The 24,834-nt window shown below is 38.7% G+C and overlaps 1 protein-coding gene across 1 annotated transcript in view; it reads left to right on the top strand.

The window, feature by feature from the left end:
• The window catches only part of HGFAC (HGF activator), a 40,359-nt gene extending 16,905 nt beyond the window's left edge, over positions 1-23,454 (top strand). The window contains exons 8-14 of the mRNA XM_057365274.1: positions 9,379-9,553; positions 11,905-11,990; positions 12,453-12,693; positions 15,159-15,298; positions 17,432-17,572; positions 18,657-18,805; positions 21,099-23,454. Coding sequence (XP_057221257.1) covers positions 9,379-9,553; positions 11,905-11,990; positions 12,453-12,693; positions 15,159-15,298; positions 17,432-17,572; positions 18,657-18,805; positions 21,099-21,269 — 1,103 coding nt within the window. The 3' untranslated portion in view covers positions 21,270-23,454. The remainder of the gene's footprint in view (positions 1-9,378; positions 9,554-11,904; positions 11,991-12,452; positions 12,694-15,158; positions 15,299-17,431; positions 17,573-18,656; positions 18,806-21,098) is intronic.
• Positions 23,455-24,834: the final 1,380 nt, after the last annotated feature.

Raw genomic sequence — 24,834 nt, 5'->3', positions numbered from 1 at the left:
CTGTCTTGTATGGTTTCCCAAGTCTATCAGGATGTAATTGTGAGCTTACYCTTTAGCTGGAATAGCTGGTGGCTRTAATGCTTCATTCAGAGAAAGTGGTCCAGTATCTCATCTCCAAACCTCTACTATTGTAGAGGCAACCCTAAAGCCAAGGCGTGATGCAAAAATGTGTCCTTATATTTCCTTTCTTTTTTTTTTTTAAAGCAGAAAACAATCAATTTAATAAATGTAAGTCTGGCAGACTGTTACTGAGCTGTGATGTGTTTGRGGTCTCTCTGCCCTTGACTTACACACAGAATAACCAGCCTTCATATGTTTCTAAAAACCAGGAAAACCAGCTAATTAATCTTAACATTATTAATAAACAAAGTACCATCCTTCATCCATCAGAACACAAGCCTAAGTACCACTGTGACTCAAGCATTGTCAGAGTAGACTGGGAGCAGAGAAAGCAGCAGCAAAGTACTGAGAAACACTTATCTTGGTTGAAGATTTATTCAGCAGCCACTTGGACCATCATATCTGTCAGACCTTTACCTGTTTTCCATGAATTTGTCTAAACTCTTTAGTACTCCTTTATGCTTTTCCCTTTCACAGCATTCCATGTCAAGAAGTTCCAGAATTCAAATAGATGTGATGAAAAGAAGTATTTTCTATTGTTAACTAAAAACCTACTGCCTGGTAATTTTATTCTTCCCCTTTGAACAGTGAGTAACAGAATAATCATAACTTTTGTGATTTTAAAGATGCCTATTTATCTGTCCATTACTTTTTTGGACTATAGTGTCCCTGTCAGTACTCAAAATTCATCTTTTCTCTGATACTAAAATTCTCTTGCAAACAATCATTATATATATGTGTGTGTATATATATATATGTATGTGTGTATGTGTATATATATATATATATATATATATATATATATATATATATATATATTGCTAGGCCATTATCATAAATGGCCATGTAGCTACTGGAAATTTATGAGCTGATTTCATAAAAAAAAATAAGAGGTGATAAAAGTAACAGAGGAGATATCCATAACAAAGGAGATTGATATACAAAAGACAGTTTCTAATATAGATTTCTATTCTTTGTGGTAATACATTATTTTTTTTTTTCTTAAAGAAGCTTTCAGTACTAAAGAAAGACCTGCCATTTAAAAAAGTGTTCTGAGACAGTTTATATACATAAGATTTCAGTGAAGTTTAATTTTGAAGGAAATTAGATACATCACCAACAAATCTCTCCTCAAACAGATGTGGATTAAAATTGTTCAAGGATCCATTTTTAATTAAGTTCAATCCATAATGATTGCTCTTAAATATGCACCTATTTTCAGAAATAAGGATCTTGTGTTAAAAGAGAAGCTGYATTCTCTTTGGAAACAGCTCTTGCTGAGAGAGCTCTGAATCCAGACTCTRGGTGAAGATTCAGAATCAATTGTCCAACTATGCGTAGCAATGGTTGTCACAGTGAACAAAGAAAGTTATAAAAAGGGCCCAAACTCAGCCACTTCAGCAGTAAAAAGGGGAAAGAAGTGGAACCTCAGAACATGTGAGYGGAATATTTTATCTCTAGCCCAGGCTGGCAGAGGGAATGAAGAGGGATTTTTTTTGGTAGATAATTAGCTCCAGAAATATTTAGCTTCACTGGAGATGATAACTGATGACCAACAGCCATGAACATGTAATTGAAAAATTATTTTGACGTTTTGCATTTCTTTGAACAGATAGGAGTCATGGTGGAGATGTTGGATGGAAACAAAGGGACAACATAGCTAAAGACAGAGGAGGAGTTATCTGGCCATAGGATATATAATTCATTATAATAAAGGGTAAAGGAAGGAGACACAGAATTTTTTCTCAGGCTGTTGGTGCCTTTATGTTTCTCTGGTTGAATCCCCACCACTGCATTCACACTATTTGCTTTATAATATGTGCTAGTAGGTGAGTGGAAATTAATATCTGTCTTGCCAGATTTTCATGTAAAAGCACTTCCTTTTTCTTAACCCCTGCTTTGTTCCTGTTGGTTGTGTGTTGGTTGTTAGCAAATTTGGGGTACTTATTTGTGTTTTAAGTTTATTCTTGATTTATTGGCGGATATGTTCGTGGGGAATCTTTATTCTGTTTACTTAGTCACCAATTCTTTTTCTGAAACATTTGCTCAGTGGGRTTGTGGGTTGCAGTAGATTTGAGTGTATTGAGTGCACAGAGGATTACAGGTTTTGAGTTTTCTTTGGATTAAGGTTTATGCAGCCATAATGGCTTTGATAATATTTTGGTCCTGATGAAATATGAAGTCGGTGAAGGTATTTTTGAAAACTCTGTTTTCTGGTGTTTGGGGTATTTTCCTCATTAGGCTATGAAAAATGGAATTAGAGGGGTACCACAGCTTTAAAGAAAGCAGGAGTTGGAATGCTAATTGTGGAAGGCTTCTGCTTATGTAAGGAGATGTGGTGTATGTCAGAAGTAGGTTGAGGATTTTTAGAAAAGGAAAATGACAGAATAGCTGAATATATAATTACATGCAGGAAAAAAAAAAACCAAAACCTTCTTGGTCACATCTTTGGGGGTTAAACCGGGGGAGTTTGAGGTAATAGAATTAGCAGAAATGACAGCAAACCCACCTTTTTAGTGGTTCTTTTACTGAAATAGGCTGTTTGCAGTTTTCTACYAAAAAAAGATACTTTAGTAAAGGAAATTCAGCTCTGGAGGCTGGAAGGAAAGTTTTAAATCTTTTCCTTCTGAAGAAGGCAGAAGATAATGGATTTTAACTTTCTGGTTTTTATTTACCATCTACTAGAATGCTTTTGGATTAGTGTTWACTAATTCACTTTCTAGAAACACAGGGGAAAATAGGGTGAAGTATAATAACAAGGTCAGCTGGCTGACAATGCTAAATGTGTGTTCAGCCAGTCARTCAGTGAACTTGGACAAGTGGGTCTGTAAATGAGACCCAAAGAGGATTTCTAAGTGGGGCTGAGAAGATTCTTGTTTCTTACATGTGTGAAGCACTGGACTTAGTAATGAAACCAGGCTGAAAAAATAATAAAGTTATTATTTCTTCATGGTTGCGGGAGAATAAATGGAACAACAGATAGAAACACACATTATGGATTATTATGGCTTGGAGAGGACAGGTTTTATAGGTCCCCTGGGATTTTAAATGAGGCAAAGGCATGGGCTAATAATGCAAGGATAAGGAAGAGAAAGCCCAGGGCACTACTGCAGAAATAGTAGGTTGGGTTGGATTTTTACCAGATTTTTTTTTTTATTCTAAAAAATTCAAATAATTCTGGAGTTACATGGATAAAAACTATGTCCAATAGACTGCTGCCTGCAATGATTAATGGTAGGGGACGTTGGAAGATGAAGAAATGAGTGAGTGTGACATTGTCCACTGTGTCCCCACCTCTGATTCATTGCACAGTGCCACCCTAGGGGATGGTGAACAGGAGACCAGAGACAGCTGAGCCTTTGCAAAACAACTATTTGGTGTCTCTTCTGATCTCYCAGCATTCTCTGTAAGTTTAGGACCATAATAAAGCTTTTGGCTAATATAGAGAAAAACAAAAATGAAGAAGGAAGTACTTAATTTGATTAATATTAGTGGCTGCTAACTTGAAGTGGCTGCTTAGTCCTTACTCTTGTGAGAGAGCACCTGACCTGGCAGCACTGTTACTGGGTGCTGGTTAATGCAAAGCCATAAAGGTGTTTTTAGTCCTACTTTTGATTTATTTGAGACATGACGGTGGAATCAGTTCATCATATTTTATAGATGACAAACATCTTCTCTTGGACTGTGAGGGACTGACATCTCTTAATCCATGCAATCTGTTTTCCGGTGTGATTATCAGTTAGGAAGGTGTCAAAGGGTAGATGTGGACGATGTGATGCAGCTCCTCCTCGGATTATTGTGTTCTTTGTCTGTCCCATCTCCTGCTTTCTCCCCTCAGCCCACTCAGGATTCTTCGGGAGCTCAAGAGACCCTTCCCCTCGTTACTGTCACTCTACAGAGCAGCTTCTCATCCGCTTCATCATTATTTGCTGTACAGTCTCTTTCTTTTCCTGTCCAGAGAGTTATTTTGGGTCCTACTCTAAGCACATCAGGACCTACAGGTATATTCAAAAGAATGAACGCCCTCACTATGAGGGGCACTCAGATACTCTTGAAAATCCTGTAGGCAGTCTGTGCAATTATCAAAGTAATACTGTGCTGATATTGACTTGTTGCTGGAATTTCTTTCTCCCACTTCTTGACAACCTATTTCCTAAATACATTGCTCCTATTAGCTTTAGACACCAACCTACTGGATTGTGTTTATGACTCTGTAAATCATAACTATTGTACTAGAATTGAAGAAAATAAATAGAAAAAATGAAGTGAAAAAAGAGCCAGTCCTTTCTCTTATCTAGGATATTACTTTTCTAAGCTATAAGAAAATACTMRCAGRGYTTATAGATTTCTCGATTTAAACTTWTATATTAAAGAATTCARCTTACTCAGAAGGTAGCTTTGTACTTGCTTTTATAACAGACATAAATCTCTGCAATTTTAGCTCAGTTGATCTAAGCATTTGCAAGTAGGAAGAKACAAATATACTTTGAAGAAGAAATATATTAAAAAATCAGTCTAGTTTCAGTAAATTGTGCCATCCTTATGTCAGGATGCAACTTAAAGAGACTTTTTTGTTCTATGCAAATCACTTTGTTTTCAAAGTCTTAAATCCATCTTTGTTTTACATGGGAATGTTCTCTTTGATATAATTGATTACAAAAATATGTCAATTTTCCTACATTTCTGTCTAGTTGTTAGCTCAGACAGATTGTTTATGTCACAATCAGACTGCAGTTTCTGTGGGGATTCATTCCAGYGTTGGCTGCTCTCATTCCAGAGGTTTCACTCCTAGTCATCAAACCAGAAAGTGGCATCATTGTTTGAATCAATTATTTGTTATTAAATACATGCAAGCTGCTATTCATGGCCTCAAACAGAAATATTGAAATCTAGGTAAATATTATAAATRTATGATTGAATTATATTGAAATGCAGATATATTGCTTCCCTTACATTTCATTGGTGGTATGTGTTCATTAATTTTTAAACTGACAGCTCAGCGGGTCCTGTTGCTCCTCACATTCACAGACAGGCAGGAAAATGTGAAGCAATTTGCTTCAATCCAGGAGCAGTCCAGTCCTGGAATCCTCTGCCCACATGGTCAGACTTCACATTCTCATCATTAAAAGGTGAAAAAACTGACAACAGGTTTCTTCAGTGGAGTCTGGTGCACACTTGGGCACCTTTCTAGGTATTTACAGAGATTTCCAGTGGCATGGGGAGACACTGGAAGATAACCCAAACCTTCCTTTGGAAGCAGTGCCAGGTTAGTGTGGATTCTTTCAAAGCTCTCTGCGTGGTGTTTGTTTCATTTAGCACAGAAATATTTGCATTATTGCTTTCAGAACACCTGGCAGGGTGAGTGTGTCTGTGTGAGCTGTGTTTCAGTGCATTATTTGATGAAATGAGATGCCTGTAAGTGCAATCTCCATGAATTCTGGAGAATCTTTTCTATCACACATTTATTGGCAGCCCAGAGGAGTTTTTGGCTGCATGTGCAGCAGGGGAAGTGCAGCTCCCTGAAACCAAAGGCTTTTCACTCCTTTCACCTCTGAGGCCATCTCACAGCTACCCAGGAAAGGAGATCAGGGAACTTCTGGATGAATGAAGAGAAGACAAACCCTTCTGCAAGCATCCAGTGAGTCTGACCTCATGCAGAAAGGAAATTTGGGATGGCTTGAAGAGCAGAATACCCTGTGATGCTGAGGCCATGCAAGCAGCAAACCTAGGAGAAGCATAAAATATTGCTGTTAATTGCTGTTCATCTYGAGKAAACTGCATGAAGCTGAGTCAGGGGAGGTTTAGGCTGGATATATCCTTTTTCTCTCCCCTTCTCTCTGTTCCTGCCATAGCTCATATAGAGCAATACAAAAAAATAATCTAACATATTTAATAAAAGTGTTACAGGTCAGTCAGAGATAAAATAAAAGCATTGCTGAATGAAAAGGTTACTTTAAACCATCCTGTCCCAGAATTAGRGCCACTGGGGGAAAAATGTTTTWWWMMWTTTWWYMMCYWWWRRAWTWRGGSCMMYKGGGGRAAAAATGTTTTCATTCTGTTTTTATAAACAGAATGAAAGAACTTATGTGTATCAGAGCCCAAAAAAATCAGGGAAATTGCTGGTGTTTTGGGAGGAAGAAAATCTGAAAGATGCTTTGTTTTTTGCAGAGAGATTTTCATAAGAAACTCCTGAAAATGTTCAGGTATGCAACTACAGGACTTGAAAGAAGATCTGGAGACAAAAAGTCTAGTGAAATGTTTTCAGGAAGTTAGCAATTAGAACTGGTTGGATAACTGCTRTTTCTGGTTGCTGTTAATTTTAAGACCTGAATCTGTTTTTTTCTGAAAAAATTAAAAGACAAAGATTTGTGGTGACTTGCTGATAAAATAGAAAATCTTAACAAAAATGGAATGCTTTATATGAGTTATCGAAACACTTTGGATTTATAAAACAAAATATAACAAGAAATTATTTCTAGTTTTAAATGTTATTTTTTTTCTGAAAAGAAATGATCAGGGGTGATAGTGGCATAGAACTGCAGAGTAAATTGTAACTGCATTTGCATCAAAACTTTAATGATCTGAAAATTTAGGCCAGTTCCAGTGTCAGCAGTCAGTTGTTGGCAGTACAGTGAAGTGAATGAACAAGAAAAACACAGATTATGTCCTCCATGACTTTCCTCYACATAAGAAAATAAATATGTTTCASARTTATGAGACATTGTGGAAGCTAYATGAATTTGGGACTGAACAAGTCCCAGTCAGAGCAATCCATTAAGAACTGCTGAAAGCAAACCACCTACACACTTTGTGACAGAGAGGGAAAAAAAGAGAGTTTTTCAGTGCTGTAACAGTTCAAAAAAAAAAGAGAATTAGAGGCAAAATATCTATACGACTGCAATAATTGCAGAGGTTTTTTTTTTCAAAAACTGTTTGTTCTGAATTATAGGTGATAAAACCTATAAAGCTTTGCACATGCCTCTCCAAGCAGTCAGGAGAAGGTCTCTGAGTGCAGCACAGACCTATGGAAAGCTACTGATGGAACAACTGTGTCGACTTAGAAACTTCTCCACAAGACATGAAATTAACTCATGTTACTCCTGTATCCAAAATACTCCTTATAAAACAAAAAACAAACAAAAAACTCCTTGAGGCATATTATCGTTTGCCTCAACAAGTAAAAATTGTAATCTAAACTTTTTAGCTACAGAAGGAGAATGTGAGAGATGATTTAGAAAGGAGCCAAATTCTTCCAGTTAAAATATGCTGGCAGCCTTAGCAATGACTGGCAGACCTGATGAAATTGAGATACATTGGATTTTAGGACTGACAAGGATAAGCACAACTTGTAAACACCATCTGCAAGACATCCACACCATTGGTATTGCAAAATATGGCCCTGGGTCTGTATTGAAATGGAATCTCTTGTTTCATTCTCATAAAAGGAGTCAACTCTAAATTGTTTATGAGTGCAATAAATATGGTACAAGTAAATACAGCACCTGGCACTTCCCTAGATAAATTAAAAAAAAATTAGCATACAGCATGATGGTGGCATTTTCATGACAAAGTTTCAGGAAAACAAAGCAGTGTAACTTGCAGCTTGCTCAGAAAATAAATGGCCGGGTTGCCAAGACATGGTTACTCTTGCTAACAATGCCAATGATAGACAAATTATTTTCTGTGAGTTCTTAGACTATGGTTGTCAAAATATGAGTTTGATTTAACATTGTATTTACAGTCATTGAAATAAAGAGAATTAGATTCAGGTTCTGGGTGGGAGAAAATATGGTTTCAGCATGTCAGAAATGTCAGCCTGGCCAAGCTGGAAAGTAGATTTTGCTAAGAGTTAGTGTGCTAACAAACAATGATGCTCTTCCAACAAACTTCTTGACCTCCAGCTCCCAAATTTATGCCATATGCTTGCTTGTGGTTTTGAGGTCTGTCACTGCCCTGATGACTTTGCAGGGTGATTAACAGCAGCAGTTCAGTGCTGTGGCTCATTATTTCAGTGCTGGTTATGTGCCCTGTTTCTTGTGTCACCTTCTTCTGTTAAAAGAAACAGATCTTTGGCAATCTGCACCCTGTAGTGGGATGGGTCATCCTCAGAGGGTGTTTTTCAACAGTTGGTCAATACTGTGATGTTTTATCTTGAAGTATGTTTATAAGTTTAGAAGAAGATTCCACCAGTCTTGTGACATGCAAAGGACATGCCATGTTGACATGGCTGGGACAAGAAACCCTCTGAGGCTCGCTCACAATTAATCCTCTTTGTGCATTAGATGGTTTTGTGTTTCCTTTGGGATACTCTTAGCTGTGTTTTGAGGTGTAGGCTTTCTGCTCAGCCTAGCTATTTGTACACAAATGCATCCCCATATGTTTTTCAGCCATAGTGCTGGTATGTGCTGTTGATAGATCTTGGCAGCTGAGTATACAGGTCACAGAATATGTATGTGCCAGGCCTATCTGAACAAATAACCCATGTGCAGGTGACAAAGACATGGGTTTTCAATGAGGAAATTCAACCTACTAGTTGGATTTTGTAAAATTGATGTATCTGCAACATGTAGCTACATATTTGTAATACACATGGCCATAGCACATATATATGGGTACATATGAGGCCATAAAAATAATAATTTTCAAAACCCAGCCTTTGAAGCACTAGCAGGGCAGGATTGTTTTCAGTACTTTACAACATGTTTATCTCTGTTTGAGCTGGTGCCTTAAGCATCCAATATATTCAATGAAGATTCAGTCAATGTGAACAGGAGTGCATGGGATCCACCTCATCTTAAAAATGTTACCTCAAACAGCCTGGATCAGTTTGGCACTAGAAATCTCTGTTTCTCTTAATTAACTAAAAAGGGAGCCTCCAGCAATGAGCTCAGTTGTGTCTAAAATTAGACCAGAGRAATCCCAGCCATATTGCTGACTTTGCTGCAGATTGCTGAGTGAAATCTTCCATGCACAGCACAAATTTTAGGCCTGATTTTCTGCCATTCTGCCTCCTGAGTAGTTACTTGCTCATGTGTGAAATGAGGTTAACTTACTACTATTTTTAAACAGAGGTTTTAACTTCTTGGGTTCATTYTTTCCTTTATTAAAAGAAGTCCTCATTTGATGCATTCAGGTCCTGTAAAAGGTGAAAGGCACTACACAGTGGGGTCCTCTGGCCCTCATTTGGGACCTCAGCTGTGAAGTGAGTATTTAAGATACAATTAGCATTGATTGCTGACCAGTCTCTTGCTCTGCCAGTCCCCAGCCACCGGTGCTACGTTGGCAATGGCACAGATTACAGAGGCACAGCCAAAACAGCCATTTCTGGACACAGCTGCCTGCCTTGGAACTCAGACCTGCTTTACCAAGAGCTTCAYGTGGACAGCCTTGAGAAAGCTGTGCAGCTCGGCTTGGGGCCCTTCCCTTATTGCAGGTGAGGAAAATTCTTATTTGTTCAGTGTTTGTGCATCAAGAGATGGATGAAATGTGGAAATAACAAGAGTCAGGAATCTCAAAGCAGATTTACCCCAGTCCCAGAAAATTTAGGCTGACTTTAGCATTTAGCCTAACAAGAGGGATTGTACAGAAGACAAGATTTGGTAGACAGGCTAAATCAAGAGCTGAGAGAAGCTCAGACACAAAATAATGTTAAAATTCCAGGCCAAATTTTTTCCCCTGGGTAATGATTTTTTTTTTCAAATGAAACCATAGTGGAAAACTTTTGAAATTGTTCATCAATGACTATCCAAAAGGATAGTCATTGCATTGATGATTATGCATTCAATGCATTGAAATCAGTAAATTGAAATGGCTTAATTTAATTTCTTTTTCTTTGCTTGTGAAAGATGTATCAAAAAGAAATATTTTCMAAAGAGAAAAGTTATTTGAAAATGAAAAATCAAAGCACTGAATTTAAATAAGATTGAAATGGAATGTTAAATTTATTTCTTGGATTTCTTACATAAGAAAACTATTGYCAAACAAGATTTCACAGTGTTTCAATTTTGATTGCACCACATAGTGATAAACTACATTTCTGCTGAAGTTTTCTGTTGAGTTATAATGAGAACAGCTTGTGCTATATAGGTTTGTGCCTTCTTCTCAGTCACCTTATGTTCCCTCTGTTTCTGRGGTCTCCATGAGCTCAATGGATATCCACAAATAAAGGAAATGTTTTTATTTAGAGAGAACATTTCTCATCCTGGAGATGAGAAAATGCTAAACCAATCAAGCTGCAGATGATTCTCCATAAATTACTGGCTGATCACTAAGATTTTGTTTGTTTGCTTGATTGCTTATTTTTGTGTGTGTGGTTAGGTTTTTTTTTGGTTTGTGTTTTTTTTGTAAATGAATTACTTAGACCAGTACTTCAGGAAAATCAGAATATACTGAACTTCCTAATTTGTTTGATGATAAAAAGCAGTAGCTCTTCTTTATCTAACATAAACTAACAACAAGCAATTCCTCCCACKCCTTTAAACCTTCCCACCTTGCTTTCCAGGGCTTGGTCCTCATGCAAACACTTCAGTATTTGATTTATGGCATCCCAGTACGGATGCCATAAATTTATCTGGCACATATTTTATGCTTCGAYAAAATGGAGCCCTTTGATTTACATCATTTATCCCCAATATTCCCTTTCAGTTTGAAATGCAGAGAACAAAATGGTGTAGGAGCTGATGTGTTCATGTTCTGTAGAGCTGAGAAAAAAGCTTTTCACTTTTTTGTCAGCTTGTTACAATTTCTGGGGATATCTCTGCTGTACTATATAATCCTGCAGATATCTTCTTCTTCAAATGGTCTAATTTAGAAACATTGTTGGCGGAAGATGACTCAACCTGTGTTGCTTCTTCAGTTCTGAGAATTTGAAAGTGCTCTAATCTTCTTCTGAAGAGCAGTCAGATTGAAAAAGAAAAAAATTATTGAAGAACCTTACAATAACAGATAGTGCTTGTGATAAATCGAACTGAAATTAGAATTACTGCTTTGCTGGAGCTCTGAATTACCTTGTCTACTTTTCTTGGTCTAATAAAGATCCTTTTGTGTCTTCAAAGTCTCCCTATATTTTTGGAGGAGTAAACTGGGCAGATTTCTGGTTACTTGTAAGGTATTGATGAAGACAGTTAGGCTTTACCATGGAGAAACCCTGATGGAATCAATCCAAAGTCTATTCAACACCAAGGTAGCAAAGGGCTAAATGGTTTCCATTATTCTTTTTTTTTTTTTTTTAACCTTTTTGAAGAATACAATACTTTCTTGAGGTAGTCTTTCATTTCCTCAGACTCTCCAGGGAATGTGAACCTGAGCTTTGCAAATTTGTTTTTGCTAGCTATTCTTGTTATAGATTTTCTATGAATCTACCTGTGCTGGAATCTCCTTGCCTAAAAAATAACCTAAAMCAGGATTTCTCCCATGGGATTTAGTTCTGAAAATAGCTGAGCTCATATCTGTTAAAACACTTCAGTGTGGGCTGTAGCTAAACACTGTGAACATGATCGTGCATCCAAATACTTGTAGGCAAGTTTTACAGGTGTTCAGTTGTGTCTGTATTTCAGGTCCTAGAGAATCTTAGCCTTGGTTAGTTTTAAGATGAAAATTCTACTCAAAGGCTGTTCGACCTTGTAGAGCTTAGCAGGTGCTTCAGCACCTTGTSAGATGGCTCAAAATCTGACAGTCCTGTCAGTCCCCTGCACCGTGCAAGAGGAAAAAGCAGAAAACTTCTGGGAAGCTTGGAACAACACTGTGGTTAATGCTTGTAATTCCCTCTTCCCCTGAATTAACTAGGAATCCAGATGATGATGATAAGCCATGGTGTTACATCATGAAGGACAACAGTTTGTCTTGGGCGTACTGTGACATTCCAGTTTGTGGTATGTAAAAATACCTTAAAATATCTCTTAAAATCGGTGCTATGAATGAATGAAGATTTATTGAGCTTCAACAAGCTTTCACTGTATAATTTTGAATGTTTGACTGTTCCCAGGAGTGTTGAATATTTTATTGTTTCCAGTAAACAGCAGGCTTCTTTTGCATTTTTTGKAGTTGTGACACAATCTGTGATTCTTGTCCTGAAATAGCAGCAGTGTCATGCTACTCTTTTCAGTCACAATCATGCCAATGTCCCCAGATTTTCTGCTAGAACACCCAAGGTGCCAGAAATGACTGMTGCTTTGGTACAAATTGTCACCACCCTGGGAATTGCAGGCTCAGAGAAGGGAATGGTGCTCTGTGAGCAATGAGAGGTCTGCATCCTGAAGATGTGTGAAACGTGGTATTTAATCCCAAGACATAAAGATTCTGGTAGTCTGATGCCATATCCCTTTTTATCTCAGCAAGAAGGGAAAGGAAGCCACCAGTTCCAGACAAAGTAGATCATCCTGTAAGTACCAAAAGACCATGTGGAAGAAGACATAAAAAAAGGAGTTTTGTGAGACCTAGAATTGTTGGAGGATCTTCATCTCTGCCTGGATCTCATCCCTGGACAGCAGCTATATATATTGGAGAGAGTTTCTGTGGTGGAAGCCTGGTTCAGACTTGCTGGGTTGTGTCAGCAGCACACTGCTTTGCCAACAGGTAAATTCACCCCTTAGTGTGACAGTGGGTCCTCACAACAAACCTGAACTGAAACAAGAAAAAAGACGAGGTTAAAAAACACCAGTGTGTCAAAAGGAATTTCTGGCAATTTGAATGYTCTTCATGATCTGAAAAATGGAGTGCTCTAATCCCATAAGCCCTTATCTTGTTCCTTAAGGAGTCTCAAAGAATCTAAATACCCTGACTGAAGGAATAAGGGAGGGTGAAGCAGCACATAGAATGGGACATTGCATGTGCAAGAATCTGCAGGGGGATAGAAGCATTTCTCATCTTCCTGGTTACCTTTTTGAATGTTTATGCCTATTTTGAGATATAACAGAGATGRCTGTGCTCACTGCTGTGTTTTGTTCGGATGATTTATTGGAGACAATAAATTACCGTTGGTTGACACAAATAGAGTGGGCTGAGCTTTACAAAAAGCCACATGGAAGAAACAAACTGTCAAACTTCTGAAGCTGATTTTCTTGAGRGATTTTTATTTTTCTCCTGTGGGACACTGGAGAAACTATTGATTATAGGATGCTCTTACTTTAGTCTAAATACTTAATYTCCTATGAATGTTAAACACTTTCCCTGATTTCGGTTTGATCACATTGAAGRGAAAAATATGACATCATTTGATACCCATTGTTCCTTTCCATAGTAAAGAAGCCAAGAGAAACAGAAAACCTTGTGCCAGAATATATACACTGATAGCTTGTGGAGCTAATAATACCACTGTGAATGCTGTACTGAAGCATTTGAAGCTTAAGCCACAATGCATTTGTTTTTCAAATGTTGTGAAATAGCTACTAACTTTGGCAGCTGTTCAGGACATTTCCACCCACTTCCAGCTGGTCGTTTTGTACGTACAGATTTTCCATAATTACTGCATTGTAGTTTGTGCTCTTCTGTTTGTTTAGTACCTCTGGCAGTCACAATTCCAACTGTTTTCCACTAGGCGACAATAGATACCTGTGCAGCTCAATTATTTCTTTTCATTTTCTGTAACCCCTCCTGTTTTACTTCTTTTCCTGAATGAACCATCTGTAAGTCATAGTAGAACCATTCAGTGCTTCTAAAATTATTCTWAATACTGTTCCAGAAAGTGAACTTYCACTGTTTTACAGGCCCAAAATTTGATTTTCAAGGAAGTTGATTTACTACTGMAAAAAACCTGAGAAAATCATGGCCTTACATATTGATCAGAGAACATTTCATTGTCTTCTTGTGTTCCAGTAACACAGATTAACTTTGCCCTTTTCTTTGTTAACCTTAGGCAGAGTTCTTGTGGCAGGTTGCTGCTGTCTCTCTGCATTTCAATTAGCCAGAATCCCTTTCCTCTGAGCCCATGGCTGCTGTCATCGCTGTGTACTCAGTGCTGGGGGAGGCTCCACGGTGCTTCTGATGGGCTCAGAAATGCAGCCAGGGAAACCACTCTGCCCCTGTGCATGGTGTGTGACAGCAGATGTTTGCTGCTCCTGCACTGGATAACAAAACGCGAGGGCTCCAATGCTGAAGCCAACTAAATTCACTGTAGGCTTAAGCAGATTGAATTGGTTTTCAAATAAGAGTGAAATTTCAAATAAGAGCGAATTCTGTTGCTTTCAAAGCTAGAGAGGATATTGCCTTTTCTAARCACCTCCTGATTATTCCCAAATGTCCCTTACTTCCCAGCTTCTGAACTGGTTCTTATGAGTTTTCTTTCCTAGGACACTGGATGTGAGATGACTGTGGTCTTTTTAAAGTAAAAAACCTGATGGTTGGAAAAGATGGTGTGAATTGCAAATACTGTGTTGTCCTCTGGTAGTGGMGTTTCCCATTAGATCCATGTGCTGTTGTGACCTCCATCAGGTTACTTTTGATCCTGGACAACAGATTGAACACAGATCAATCTAATGTCAGAGCAGAACTGGTGATATCCTTTAGGTGGAACTGCCCAGATGTTCCTGAATTCTCAATGTGCCAGCATTTGGAAATCTTGGCCCATGCCTGTAATTTTTTTCAGGAGACTGGCTTCCCAGAGAAATGAGATATCCACCATTGACTCATCTTTTGATCCCTCATTTCTTTCTGAGCAGTTTATGTACTCAAAGTCTGGTTGAAGTTGACTCAGTTGAGTTTCTCAGAGAGATGTTTGCATCTCCCAGTGATGCTTGTTAGCCAAACAGGAGCTGGGCAGCAGTGCCTGTGCTGGTCTTGCCCGTCTTTCAAGAAGCAGCAGCCTTTAATTAGGCTGATCAGGACCCACAGAACCCAGGCCTCACTGTAGCATTGGTTTTCTTTTTCCTTGCCTTCCRTGGGCAGGAAGCCTGGGAAACAGGTAAAGGTGTTGTGAGAGGGTAAACAATGGATGTGATGGGAGGCTGAGGTTATAATGGTGCATAGGACACCCAGGCATTGGAAAATCAGCTGCATCTGTCCTGCTAATCACAGAACTGCTTGTTCTCTCTTTTGTATTGCAGTCCCCTAAAATCCACTATTAGAGTAGTTCTGGGTCAACAAATATTTAATAAAACGACTGATGTAACACAGACATTTGAAATAGAGAAATACATCTTGCATCCTCAGTATTCCGTGTTCAATCCTACTGAGCATGATATTGGTGAGTATTTTTGTTCCTACAGTTTTATTTTCCATTTACTCAACCTAGTTTCAAGTTTAGTTGGTCTGTTAAAAATTGTMTTTATAGTGGAAAAATCATAGATACTGGGAGAGGCTTTTGAACRCAGAGGGTTCTTAGTTCTACCAGAGTTATAACAGCATCTGAAAGCTAAACAAATTCAGATAACAAATAAATTGAAAAATTTTAAATAATTATGATAATTAGCCTTCGGAACAATTTACCTAGATGTGTGGCAGATTCATCATCACTTCAAGTCTTCGTGAGATTAGGCATTTTTTCAACTGAACCAGAAGCTGTAGGCTTGTTGCAGGAATTACTTGGTAAAATCCTATTGTCTGTATTGTATAAAGGATCTGAYTAGATGAATATAATAACCCCATCTGCTCTGAAAATCTGTGGTACTAAGAATCATTTTTTTTACACTGAGATAGAAGTTAAATGCCCTTYTGATTGACCTTATAATATTAGTCAGAATGACAATGGAACAGCAACTTACTTCTTATTTTCTTACCTGCTCTTGTGAAAAGTGTCACGTCACCCCAGGGCATCAAGCTGTGTGAGCACTTTGTCTGTGAGACTATTTAATAGCCTGACACGGGGAATATTTTAGGTCAGGCATGTACTGGCTTTTTTTTTCGCTCCCAGATGGTGAGTATTTTCTACTCCATAGMAAAAAAGTGTTCAGGCTCTGTGTTGGTGGAGCTCTGTCACAGCATTCCAGGAGATGAACTCGATTTGAGGCATTACTCTGCTTTGAAATATCCTTGTGAAAACCACCAACGACACTCTGAGATCTCACAGCTCTTTAAATTACTCTGAAATTAGGCATGCCTCACCACTGTGCCATGTCCAGATATAGGAAGAGCTGAACATGCAGTACCTAAGACAAGCCCAACTGCAAAAACAAACAAGAAGGCAGAAACTGTGCTGGGGGGAGGACAATGCAGGGGCTTTTTCTGTCCAGTCAGTGATTTCTACTGATGCAGTAGAATGATTGTTTCCTCCTGAGAACACTTTTTGAAAGGAAGCAAACTACCACAGGAGTGTTTTCTAGGAAATTTGAGGGATTCAGAAACCGAGTTGGTAGGGAAGAGGAGGAAGGTGAGGAAGAGCAAGCTGCTGAGTGTGGGAGGAAGGTTTGTGTGGGTTTCTCAGCCTGTGAGATGCTCTTCCCATGTTCCACCAAGGCCAAGAATTGCAGCCWGTAAAGAAATAAGACTGACCAGTGGGATCACTTGCTTTCCACACTGCTGTGCTCACAAAACCTTGAGCTTCCAAAATACCTGAAGAGAAAGTTTAATGGGTGTGTCTGCATTACCTCTGCTCTGTTCTCTTTGAGTGGTGTGGCCAAACCAACATGATGCCCTTGCTCCACCCAGTACAAAGCCCCCTTTGCTGCTCTACAGCCAAATGAAAGAGATTKGTTACAGGGGAATCAATTTTTGAAATCTTTCAGTATCAGTCTCACGGTGCTGCACAGCTTTGTATTAACACTCTTTTCAGCCCCATGACTTAGGAAAGGAAAGTTGACTTAGRTTAGGAAAGGTTGTGCAGGTTATGTAATTCTTTGTAGCTTCAAGAAGCTTSGTTTTGAAATATCCTGAGGTTTTATTCCTTAATTTTCAAGATCTTGAATTTTGCTGAACTCAGTGACAACAGAACATGAAATACACCAGCTCTTGGAGTAATTAATTTTTTTTACATGGAATTGGAATTAGGCCAGTGGCCAGCTTTCAGAAGCTGTGAGTATTTGCACATCCCACTTATTTCAGCTGAAAGTTGGGGATATGTCACTGTTATTTAACTATAAGGTGGGAGGAGATACATATATTTTCTATCTTCCCCCTTCTCTACAGAGGCAGTGAAGCAAAATCTGCTCAGTGAGCATAGCATAAAATAAATATTCCCACAAGGGGAGTAGCTGAATGTTTCAGCCTTCAATTTGCCGTGAAATCAGGTGCTGTTGAGATGAGTCTGTCTGCCTTTGATTGAAATATCTTAATTAAGAGAGGCTTAGGGGATAATTAAATTTGTATCTGAGACCCATTACTGCCAATCCCATTAAAGAAAGGGAACAGTCACTTTCTTCCTCCTGTATTTTCTGTTCTGCAGTTTTGATTAAGCTGAAGAAGAATGGCCAACGTTGTGCTGTCAAGTCCCAGTTCGTTCAGCCCATCTGCCTGCCAGAAAGTAACACTGTTTTCCCTGACCAGTTGAAATGTCAGATTTCTGGATGGGGACACAGGCATGAGAGTGAGTAAAAGGAGAGCTGGTGTCTGTGGGAAAAAAGAAAAAGATGATAACAAAAACATAATGCTCTGGTATATGTTCTGCAACTGAGAGTTTGGTAAAATACTTTGCAAGGGATTTCTGGTGGGATTCTTTTTTATCTGCCTTTAGAGTTTACAACATTTACATCTGAAATAGTCATCCTGAACTTCTTTTGTAGTCCTTGGAATTTGGAGTGTGGTTCCCTTGATCAAATGTTTGCACCAGTTTTTGGGTGGGATGGGGCTATGACCTGGAGAGATCTCCATGGACTGGGAGGGAGAAAGTAGCTGGTTGTATGGCTGACACCTGGCATTTTAGCAAAGTGAATCCCACCCTGATTGCTCCAGGTGGATATCTAAGGCTGCAAACCAAATACAGTCAATTTACTAGTCAGTGATGGAGGGGATTTTTAACTTCACCATCAAGAAACTTTGAAAACCTCAATAGGAGAGGACCAAATAGACTTTGGGCTCAGAAGTGCTCACACCCAGCTTGAGAAAGGTGGAAAAAATCCATCTCATCCTTTCAGAGAAGGGATTTTAGGATTATGATGCTGGACCTTGCTACTTCAATGTGGAGATAGCAGAGACATAGGTAGGTAGGTGAGAAGGGTTGAGGATCTGKTTGCCCCATTTCCATGAGAGATACAGTATGAGCTGATATGCTGGTTAAATGTGTAAAGAAATTAGAAAAAAAGTAATGGAGCCTTCAATAAATGGATGATTTATTATCACATCTGGAAAGAGGTGAGGACAGGAGTGCTGGGATACTGTTCCTGAGTCTCTAGAAAATGAGATAACCCATTTTATCTCTAATTTAGTTAGTTAGTGTCTGGACACTGCAATAGTGTTGTTTTAAAAGGCACTTGGAACCTGACTGGAGGATCAGAAATTATCACTATAACAATTTTTATCTTTWAAAAATGTTCACTATGTGAGAAGTGTTAAATGTGTTTATTATGAGTTGACTGTGTTAAATGTGTTGCACTGTGTCTTGTATTTTCATATTATGCTCTTGACATTCTATAAAAATGACTTTATTTTCCTCTCTGTGAATTTTTTTTAAGATATATCTGGCTATTCAGAGGTCTTGCAGGAATCACTGGTTCCACTTATTCCTGAGCAGAAGTGCAGAAGTCCTGAAATTTATGGAACAGAACTCACAGAAAATATGTTCTGTGCTGGCTACTTCGATAGCAAATCTGATGCTTGTCAGGTAATGCTGTGTGTCATCTCCAGGCAGGTGATAGAAATACATTTTGGTCAGAAATGCTGCAGTGTTACAACTCTTATTTTTGAATTTACAGTGCTCCTAAAGAAAAGAACCTTATGTGACTGCTTCCATCTTTATGTTTTAACAWGTTCAATGTCAATTAAGCTCTACAGAAGGGCTCCAGGGTATTATGTTCCTCCTGCCTTCACATGGGGCAGTGGCTGTGCCCTGGAGGGTGTGTGGCTCTGGCTGCTGCTGAGCAATGCATGGCAGGGGATGGTCCCAGCTGTGAGATGTGCTGGCAGGACACAGCACCAACCTRTGTGGGGCCACAGCCCAGAGCTGCTGCTTTTTCTGCTGCTGAGTTTTCTATAGTGGATGTGAGTGAATGGTGGAGAACGTCAGTCAACTGCAAACTGTGTTATGTAACCTCATTTCATGACAGAATGACCTCATGCTCCTGCTGCTTTGAGTTATGTCACACCTTGGCTCTGAAAAAGGATGCAGAGTTGTTGTGGTGATAGATGAGCCTTCTTAAAATGCAGGAGCAGATTATTCCTTACATAAAWCTTCAGATTTTACCTACAGTTCATTTTGAAGGAGGAGGGTTTTGCTCTATTAGCATAAATTCGTGAAAAGGCAGCACATAGCTAACAATTATCAGTATAAGTGGAGCAAAGAATATCAAGKATGTGCTGGAAGCCCTATAGAGGTCATAAACTTATCCTAAAAAAGGTGTCAAGAGYGAAATGGCAGCAGCCAGCAGTGGCTTAAGGCCAGGGCTCAGAACTTTCTGTTCATAGAAACCAGAGAGATGGAAACTCCCCTGCCCACCCAGCTCCCCTCACCTTAGCCAGGAAATGCAGATACAAGAGACAGAATTACAGCTGATTCCCTCTCCCTGACCTGCAAAAAACAGACCAGGAATGAGAGGGAGAAGGAAGAAAGTGGAAGGAAGTAGAAAAGAGCTGCACAAAGACGTGGTCTGGAGAGAATTGCAAAATCTGAGCAACAGCCATTTAGAGTCACAGACATTGCTGAAGAACAGTACTCATGACAGGAAATCATTATTAGTGATTCAGTAATTAATTTTTCCCTATTGTCAGACTTGTAGTGTGGTCTGAGGAGAAATATTGTAGACCTCTTAATGTAACAACAGATGTAGCTGACCTCTGGGTTTTGTTACTAACACTTAGGATATTAAACTGTAAACTATCTGTTATGTATAAAAATATTCCAAGACCAAGAAACTTCAAACAGATAATTTGTTTTCATTGATTATTTTTAAATTTACAAATATTTTCTTGGAAACTATTTTTAAAAAATCAATCACTGATACCAAAATTGAAATCAATTAGCCTAGTTGTGAAAAATAAGCAAATAAGCAAGATTTTATTTGATGTCCCTCACTTATCTCAGAAATAGCCTAGTAGAAAGAAAATTTTCCTATGTGTTTTGCTCTCAATGATTTTTCTTTTGAAATAGGACAAAATACATTTCTCCTTGGTCTCAAATAACTGGAGTGGTGCCTACTTTCACCAGTACCATTTAATAAGTMATATTTTTCATTTCTAACATTTTAATTTCTTTAGAAAGTCAATCTAAGAGTAACAGTAATAATAAYAGTAATAATAATAACAATAAATAACCCTGTCCTGAATGTTTTCAAGGTTTAAAGTAAGTAGAAGTATTTCAAATTAAACAYTGTTGTAGTGTAGTTTGGGCTGCTTTTTGGTTTATGGTTATAAATACTCATTAGCAAATTCAAACATATGAAAAACCCCATAAGCCACATAAAATTACAGCATCCCACAGTCACAAAGTGTGCCTGTATGCAACACCTTTTTGTGAAAACTTTCATGTTCTCTCAGAATTCCAGTAGACTGCAYTGAGAAACTCTCCAAATGCACCTCTGTAACCCCTCCAGGCAGTGATGGCATTACAACAGTACCAAACCTCTAAGGCTTGCTCTCTTCCATTGAAAATGATCTAAATCATCCATGCTTTTCAGTGTGTCTGAATCTAAAAGAATGTAATATTTTTAAGCAAAATCTGGTATTTTGATACTTTTGTTTAATTGATACTTAAAAAAAAAATCACCATTATTAGAATTATGGCTAAAAGCTTTCTGTAATGAGCTTCAGTAAGCTGCTGTTTCCGTTTTTTTTTTTTTTTTTTTTTTTTTTTTTTAATACATTTCAACCATTTAAACTTATTTTAGGATTTTCCCAAACAGATCTTCTGACTGCTCTCTATCAAATTAAATAACCTTTACTTACTTTTGCTTTTAATATAGGGAGATTCTGGTGGACCTCTGGCATGTGAGAAGGATGACATCTCTTACCTCTATGGAATTATCAGCTGGGGAGATGGCTGTGGCAGAGTCAACAAACCTGGAGTATACACACGAGTGACAAACTATGTAAAGTGGATTAATGAGAAAATAACCCCCCGAAAAACTAGATGAATAGTTAAACATTTGAAGCAGGTTTCAGGAGTCTTTTTGTTTTACTAAAGTGGCATAAATATTTTATTGTAAGCTGGCATGAAAACTGTCATGGTAATTCTTAGCAATTCCAAGCCAGACTACCAAAAACAGGCCTTGCTCCATCTGACATCAGCTGCCTTGATCCAGAGTTCTAGGGCTGTGGATTGCTCTGCATACACAACTGTCTTTATTGTCTTAATAAAAAATCCCAAACATGCCAAGAGACTGAACAAAAATCTACAACTCTCTGTCTGCTTGGTGGATTACATAAAAAGTGATTTTTTTAYGGTTTCTGGCAGAGCTGTCATACCCCAAACCAACATGTAACAACATTGTCCTTGCATTCTTGAAATAAAAAAATAAACAGGAAGACAAAAAATTAAATTCTCTCTCCCTGAGAAATGATCCCTTGGAGCTCAGGTTCAAGAGCACCAATAGAACAACGTAGGTGAAGCTGCCCCTCAGCTAATGGCAACAAACCAGTTCTGGGGAAAGAAACCAGAGGGTTTAGGTTTTGTTTCAATCAAAAACGTAAGCATATTTTTATATAAACATATTTCTGTGTTCCACTGACGTAAAATCAGGAATGAGCCTGAKCTCTACTGAATTTGGTGTGCAAGTTTCCAGCAAGGTTGATGCAACAYCTCCTCAGAGCTCAAAGTTTTTTCCTGAAAAATATTGGAAGTTGGAGCAGCTGATTTAGGTTGATACAACCAGGACCTTTTGCAGACTGTGATCTGCTCTTGGCCCTGAGGATAGCAATGGAAATCTTCACCTTGATGATAAATCCCTAAACATTTCTTTAATTTGACAGTGTTTTGAAGATGTCTTCGATTTTGTACTAACARGTTGTTCAACTATTTAGATAATTCAGAAAGGAGGTTTTTTGTAACAGATTTTTCAACTGGGTGGCTGGGGGTGCAGCTTGACGTGTTCCTTGGGGATTTRGTGATAATAAATGTGATCATAAACCACAGGCTTTACTGTCATGGTCTATGAAATTGTTATGGGAACCATCAATTAATTATTACAATACAYAGAGGCTGTATTAGCAAAAACAGGCAGAAAATGATCCAACCAAAAAACAAGTCTGACAAAGAAGAATGGAAAATTCTCCTTTTTTTCTATTACAGGGAGCCTTTAGCCATGTCAGATGTGTACATTTGAAGTGTTGATGTGAAAGGTATTTCTTCTCTTGTAGTGAACTTTTATGAACTTCCTTAAGTGTTTCAAGAAAAGTTGTGTTTTAAGATAATAGAATTTTAAAGTGGTGCCTAGATATTCAGATGTGTGTTTTGTTTTATAGTAYTGGCAGTGTCCTCACGTGTTTCTTAGTAGTGGTGAATGATATCTGCAGTTAAAAATATTTCTTAGGGAAAAATAACCAAAACCTGAATTTGTGTAAGTACAAATATACAACAATGCTAATCTAGGTAAATGATGTAAACTGTTTAATAAAAACATTTACCCCTGTTTCTTGGACTTAGTCTGTTAAGTATAAAGTTCCAGTAAAATCTTTTAGTCCCTCTATWGGTTGTTGTACAGGTTGAGAGCTGGTAAAAGGGTGAAATAACTCTTTGTGCTGGAAAGCATCCGAAAAATCTCCCCATAAGGACCAATTTCAGCTGGGGGTGCTCCCAGTTTCATGCAAGTGTCACACACATTTCCAGTAGACAGATGTAAGCACCTGGATCTGTTTTTCAGCTATGAATACTGTGAGTTCTAMGATCAAAGCCTTTAGTTTGTTTTTTTCAGGCACTAAACGCTAGCTTGAAAAACTGAAAATCCACCTCTGGGATCTCAATTCCAAAACAAGCTGAAGATTCYTTGTTGTCTGGCTCTGCCTCTCTGGCCATTTGCAGTACAAGTCTGGCTTGCTCAATGCCCTGAACTGAATGTGACCGTGTAACAAGACCAACTGTACCTGCTGCTGAAAGATGAGTACTGCACCAGCAGGAAKGAATGATTTGCTCTTCTTTGGTAGGGATGCATCAGGAACAGGTTTCCACTCAAAGATGAAGCCATTCTGAGTATCTGTATCTGTTCTGTGACTTCAGTTTCACTTTGAAATGAATGTCCATCCACACTGTCCACACTTTTGTGTTGTATCTATCGTCTTGTTCTTCTCTTGCACTCAGGAAGGTGGTTGTTTGATAAGAAAGGTTTTAGACTGGTGTTTCTGACAATTTGTGTAGAGTTTTTTTAGCTGTCCTGTTTCAAAATCTATGCTGCTTGCATCAGTACTCAACACCACCAGTACAAACAATAACACAGTTTAAAAGAATATTTTGAATGGTCTGCTTTCTGCCCTCAGAGGTCTAAATGACAAATCTCCAGTTGATAGTCATTTGAATATTTTGAATGCACTAAAATTAATATGTAGCTTTCAAAGCAGCCTGTTTGTCCACTATTACTTCATTGACTGTGTGGAACTAAATGAAAATAATTTCAGCATCACCTGTATGGTGATTAGCATCGTGTATGCGCAAATGCAGAGTAGAAGGGGCAAGGAAATGTCCAGGCTAAGTAAGATGTCCTTGCCTGACCTCTCACACCCCTGACATCAGTCACATTCCTATGGGKCACTCCACCATCTGCCTCCTGCTTTTCTGTTCAGCATTACCCCTTGGAAACTAATTTTCCATATTTTTCACCCCCTTTAGGTGATTATTGCATTGGTTAAAACGAAAACCCAACTCAAATGTACTAGTGAATTTTTATCTGATTTTTTTCCCTAACTCTATATTGAAATTCAATTAGAATGCAAAGCCACTTTCCTAATTCATTATGAAACACACTTAAAAGATGATTTTATTAAATTGTATGTTATTCCATGCAAACTGATCAATTCAAAAGGAAGAAATAAATGCAAACATCTTACACCCCCCCCCTTTCTATTATGCTATTGAAAGAAAAAATATGCCATAGTCTTGTTTAAAAAAAGCTGAAGAACTAATTACCATCAAATAAGATGCAGCAGGAGTATTTTTGGAATAATGGACTCTAATTAGCCCATTGCTCGTGGAAATAAATTTGAGGACATCATTAACACATCTTATTCTATTAATTGTAGCTGCTCGGGGTTTGGCGTAAGCGGGTTGTTATCTCGTGACAGTTGCATTGCAAAGAAGAAAAAAAAAGTGAGAATTTTTATCGGGGGTAGTTGGCTCCAAGTCTTCTTGGAGCCAAGAAGAGCTGTAATTATACTTTTGAAAAGTGAAAATTGGGCATTACAAGCAGGTTGCGGGAAGGGGGTGTTTCGGCCGGCCAGAGGCGGGACCCGCTCCGCGAAGGTAATCCAGTCCGGGCTTTTCGGCCGCCCGGGCTTTGCGGGGCAGTCTCTGCGGTCAGCGGCCAAGCTGCTCCCGCGGGCGGCCGCAAAGCCCGGAGCCGGAGTTAGAGTCGGAGCGGGGCGGGGGTCGCGCCCRGATCGCATCCGCCGAGGCGGCCCGCGCGGGGCTGCGGCGCTCTGGGTGTCCCGGCCCGCGCCTCGCGCTGTGAAACCCCGGACAAAAAAAACCCCAAAATAATTAAAAAACCCCCT

Source organism: Malurus melanocephalus, unplaced genomic scaffold, assembly GCF_030028575.1.
Source record: "Malurus melanocephalus ecotype Western Australia unplaced genomic scaffold, MMel_1.1 scaffold_50, whole genome shotgun sequence".
In the NCBI taxonomy this organism is placed as follows: domain Eukaryota; kingdom Metazoa; phylum Chordata; class Aves; order Passeriformes; family Maluridae; genus Malurus; species Malurus melanocephalus.
The sequence above is the reverse complement of the archived record's forward strand: the minus strand, read 5'-3'. Positions and strand labels throughout refer to the sequence as shown.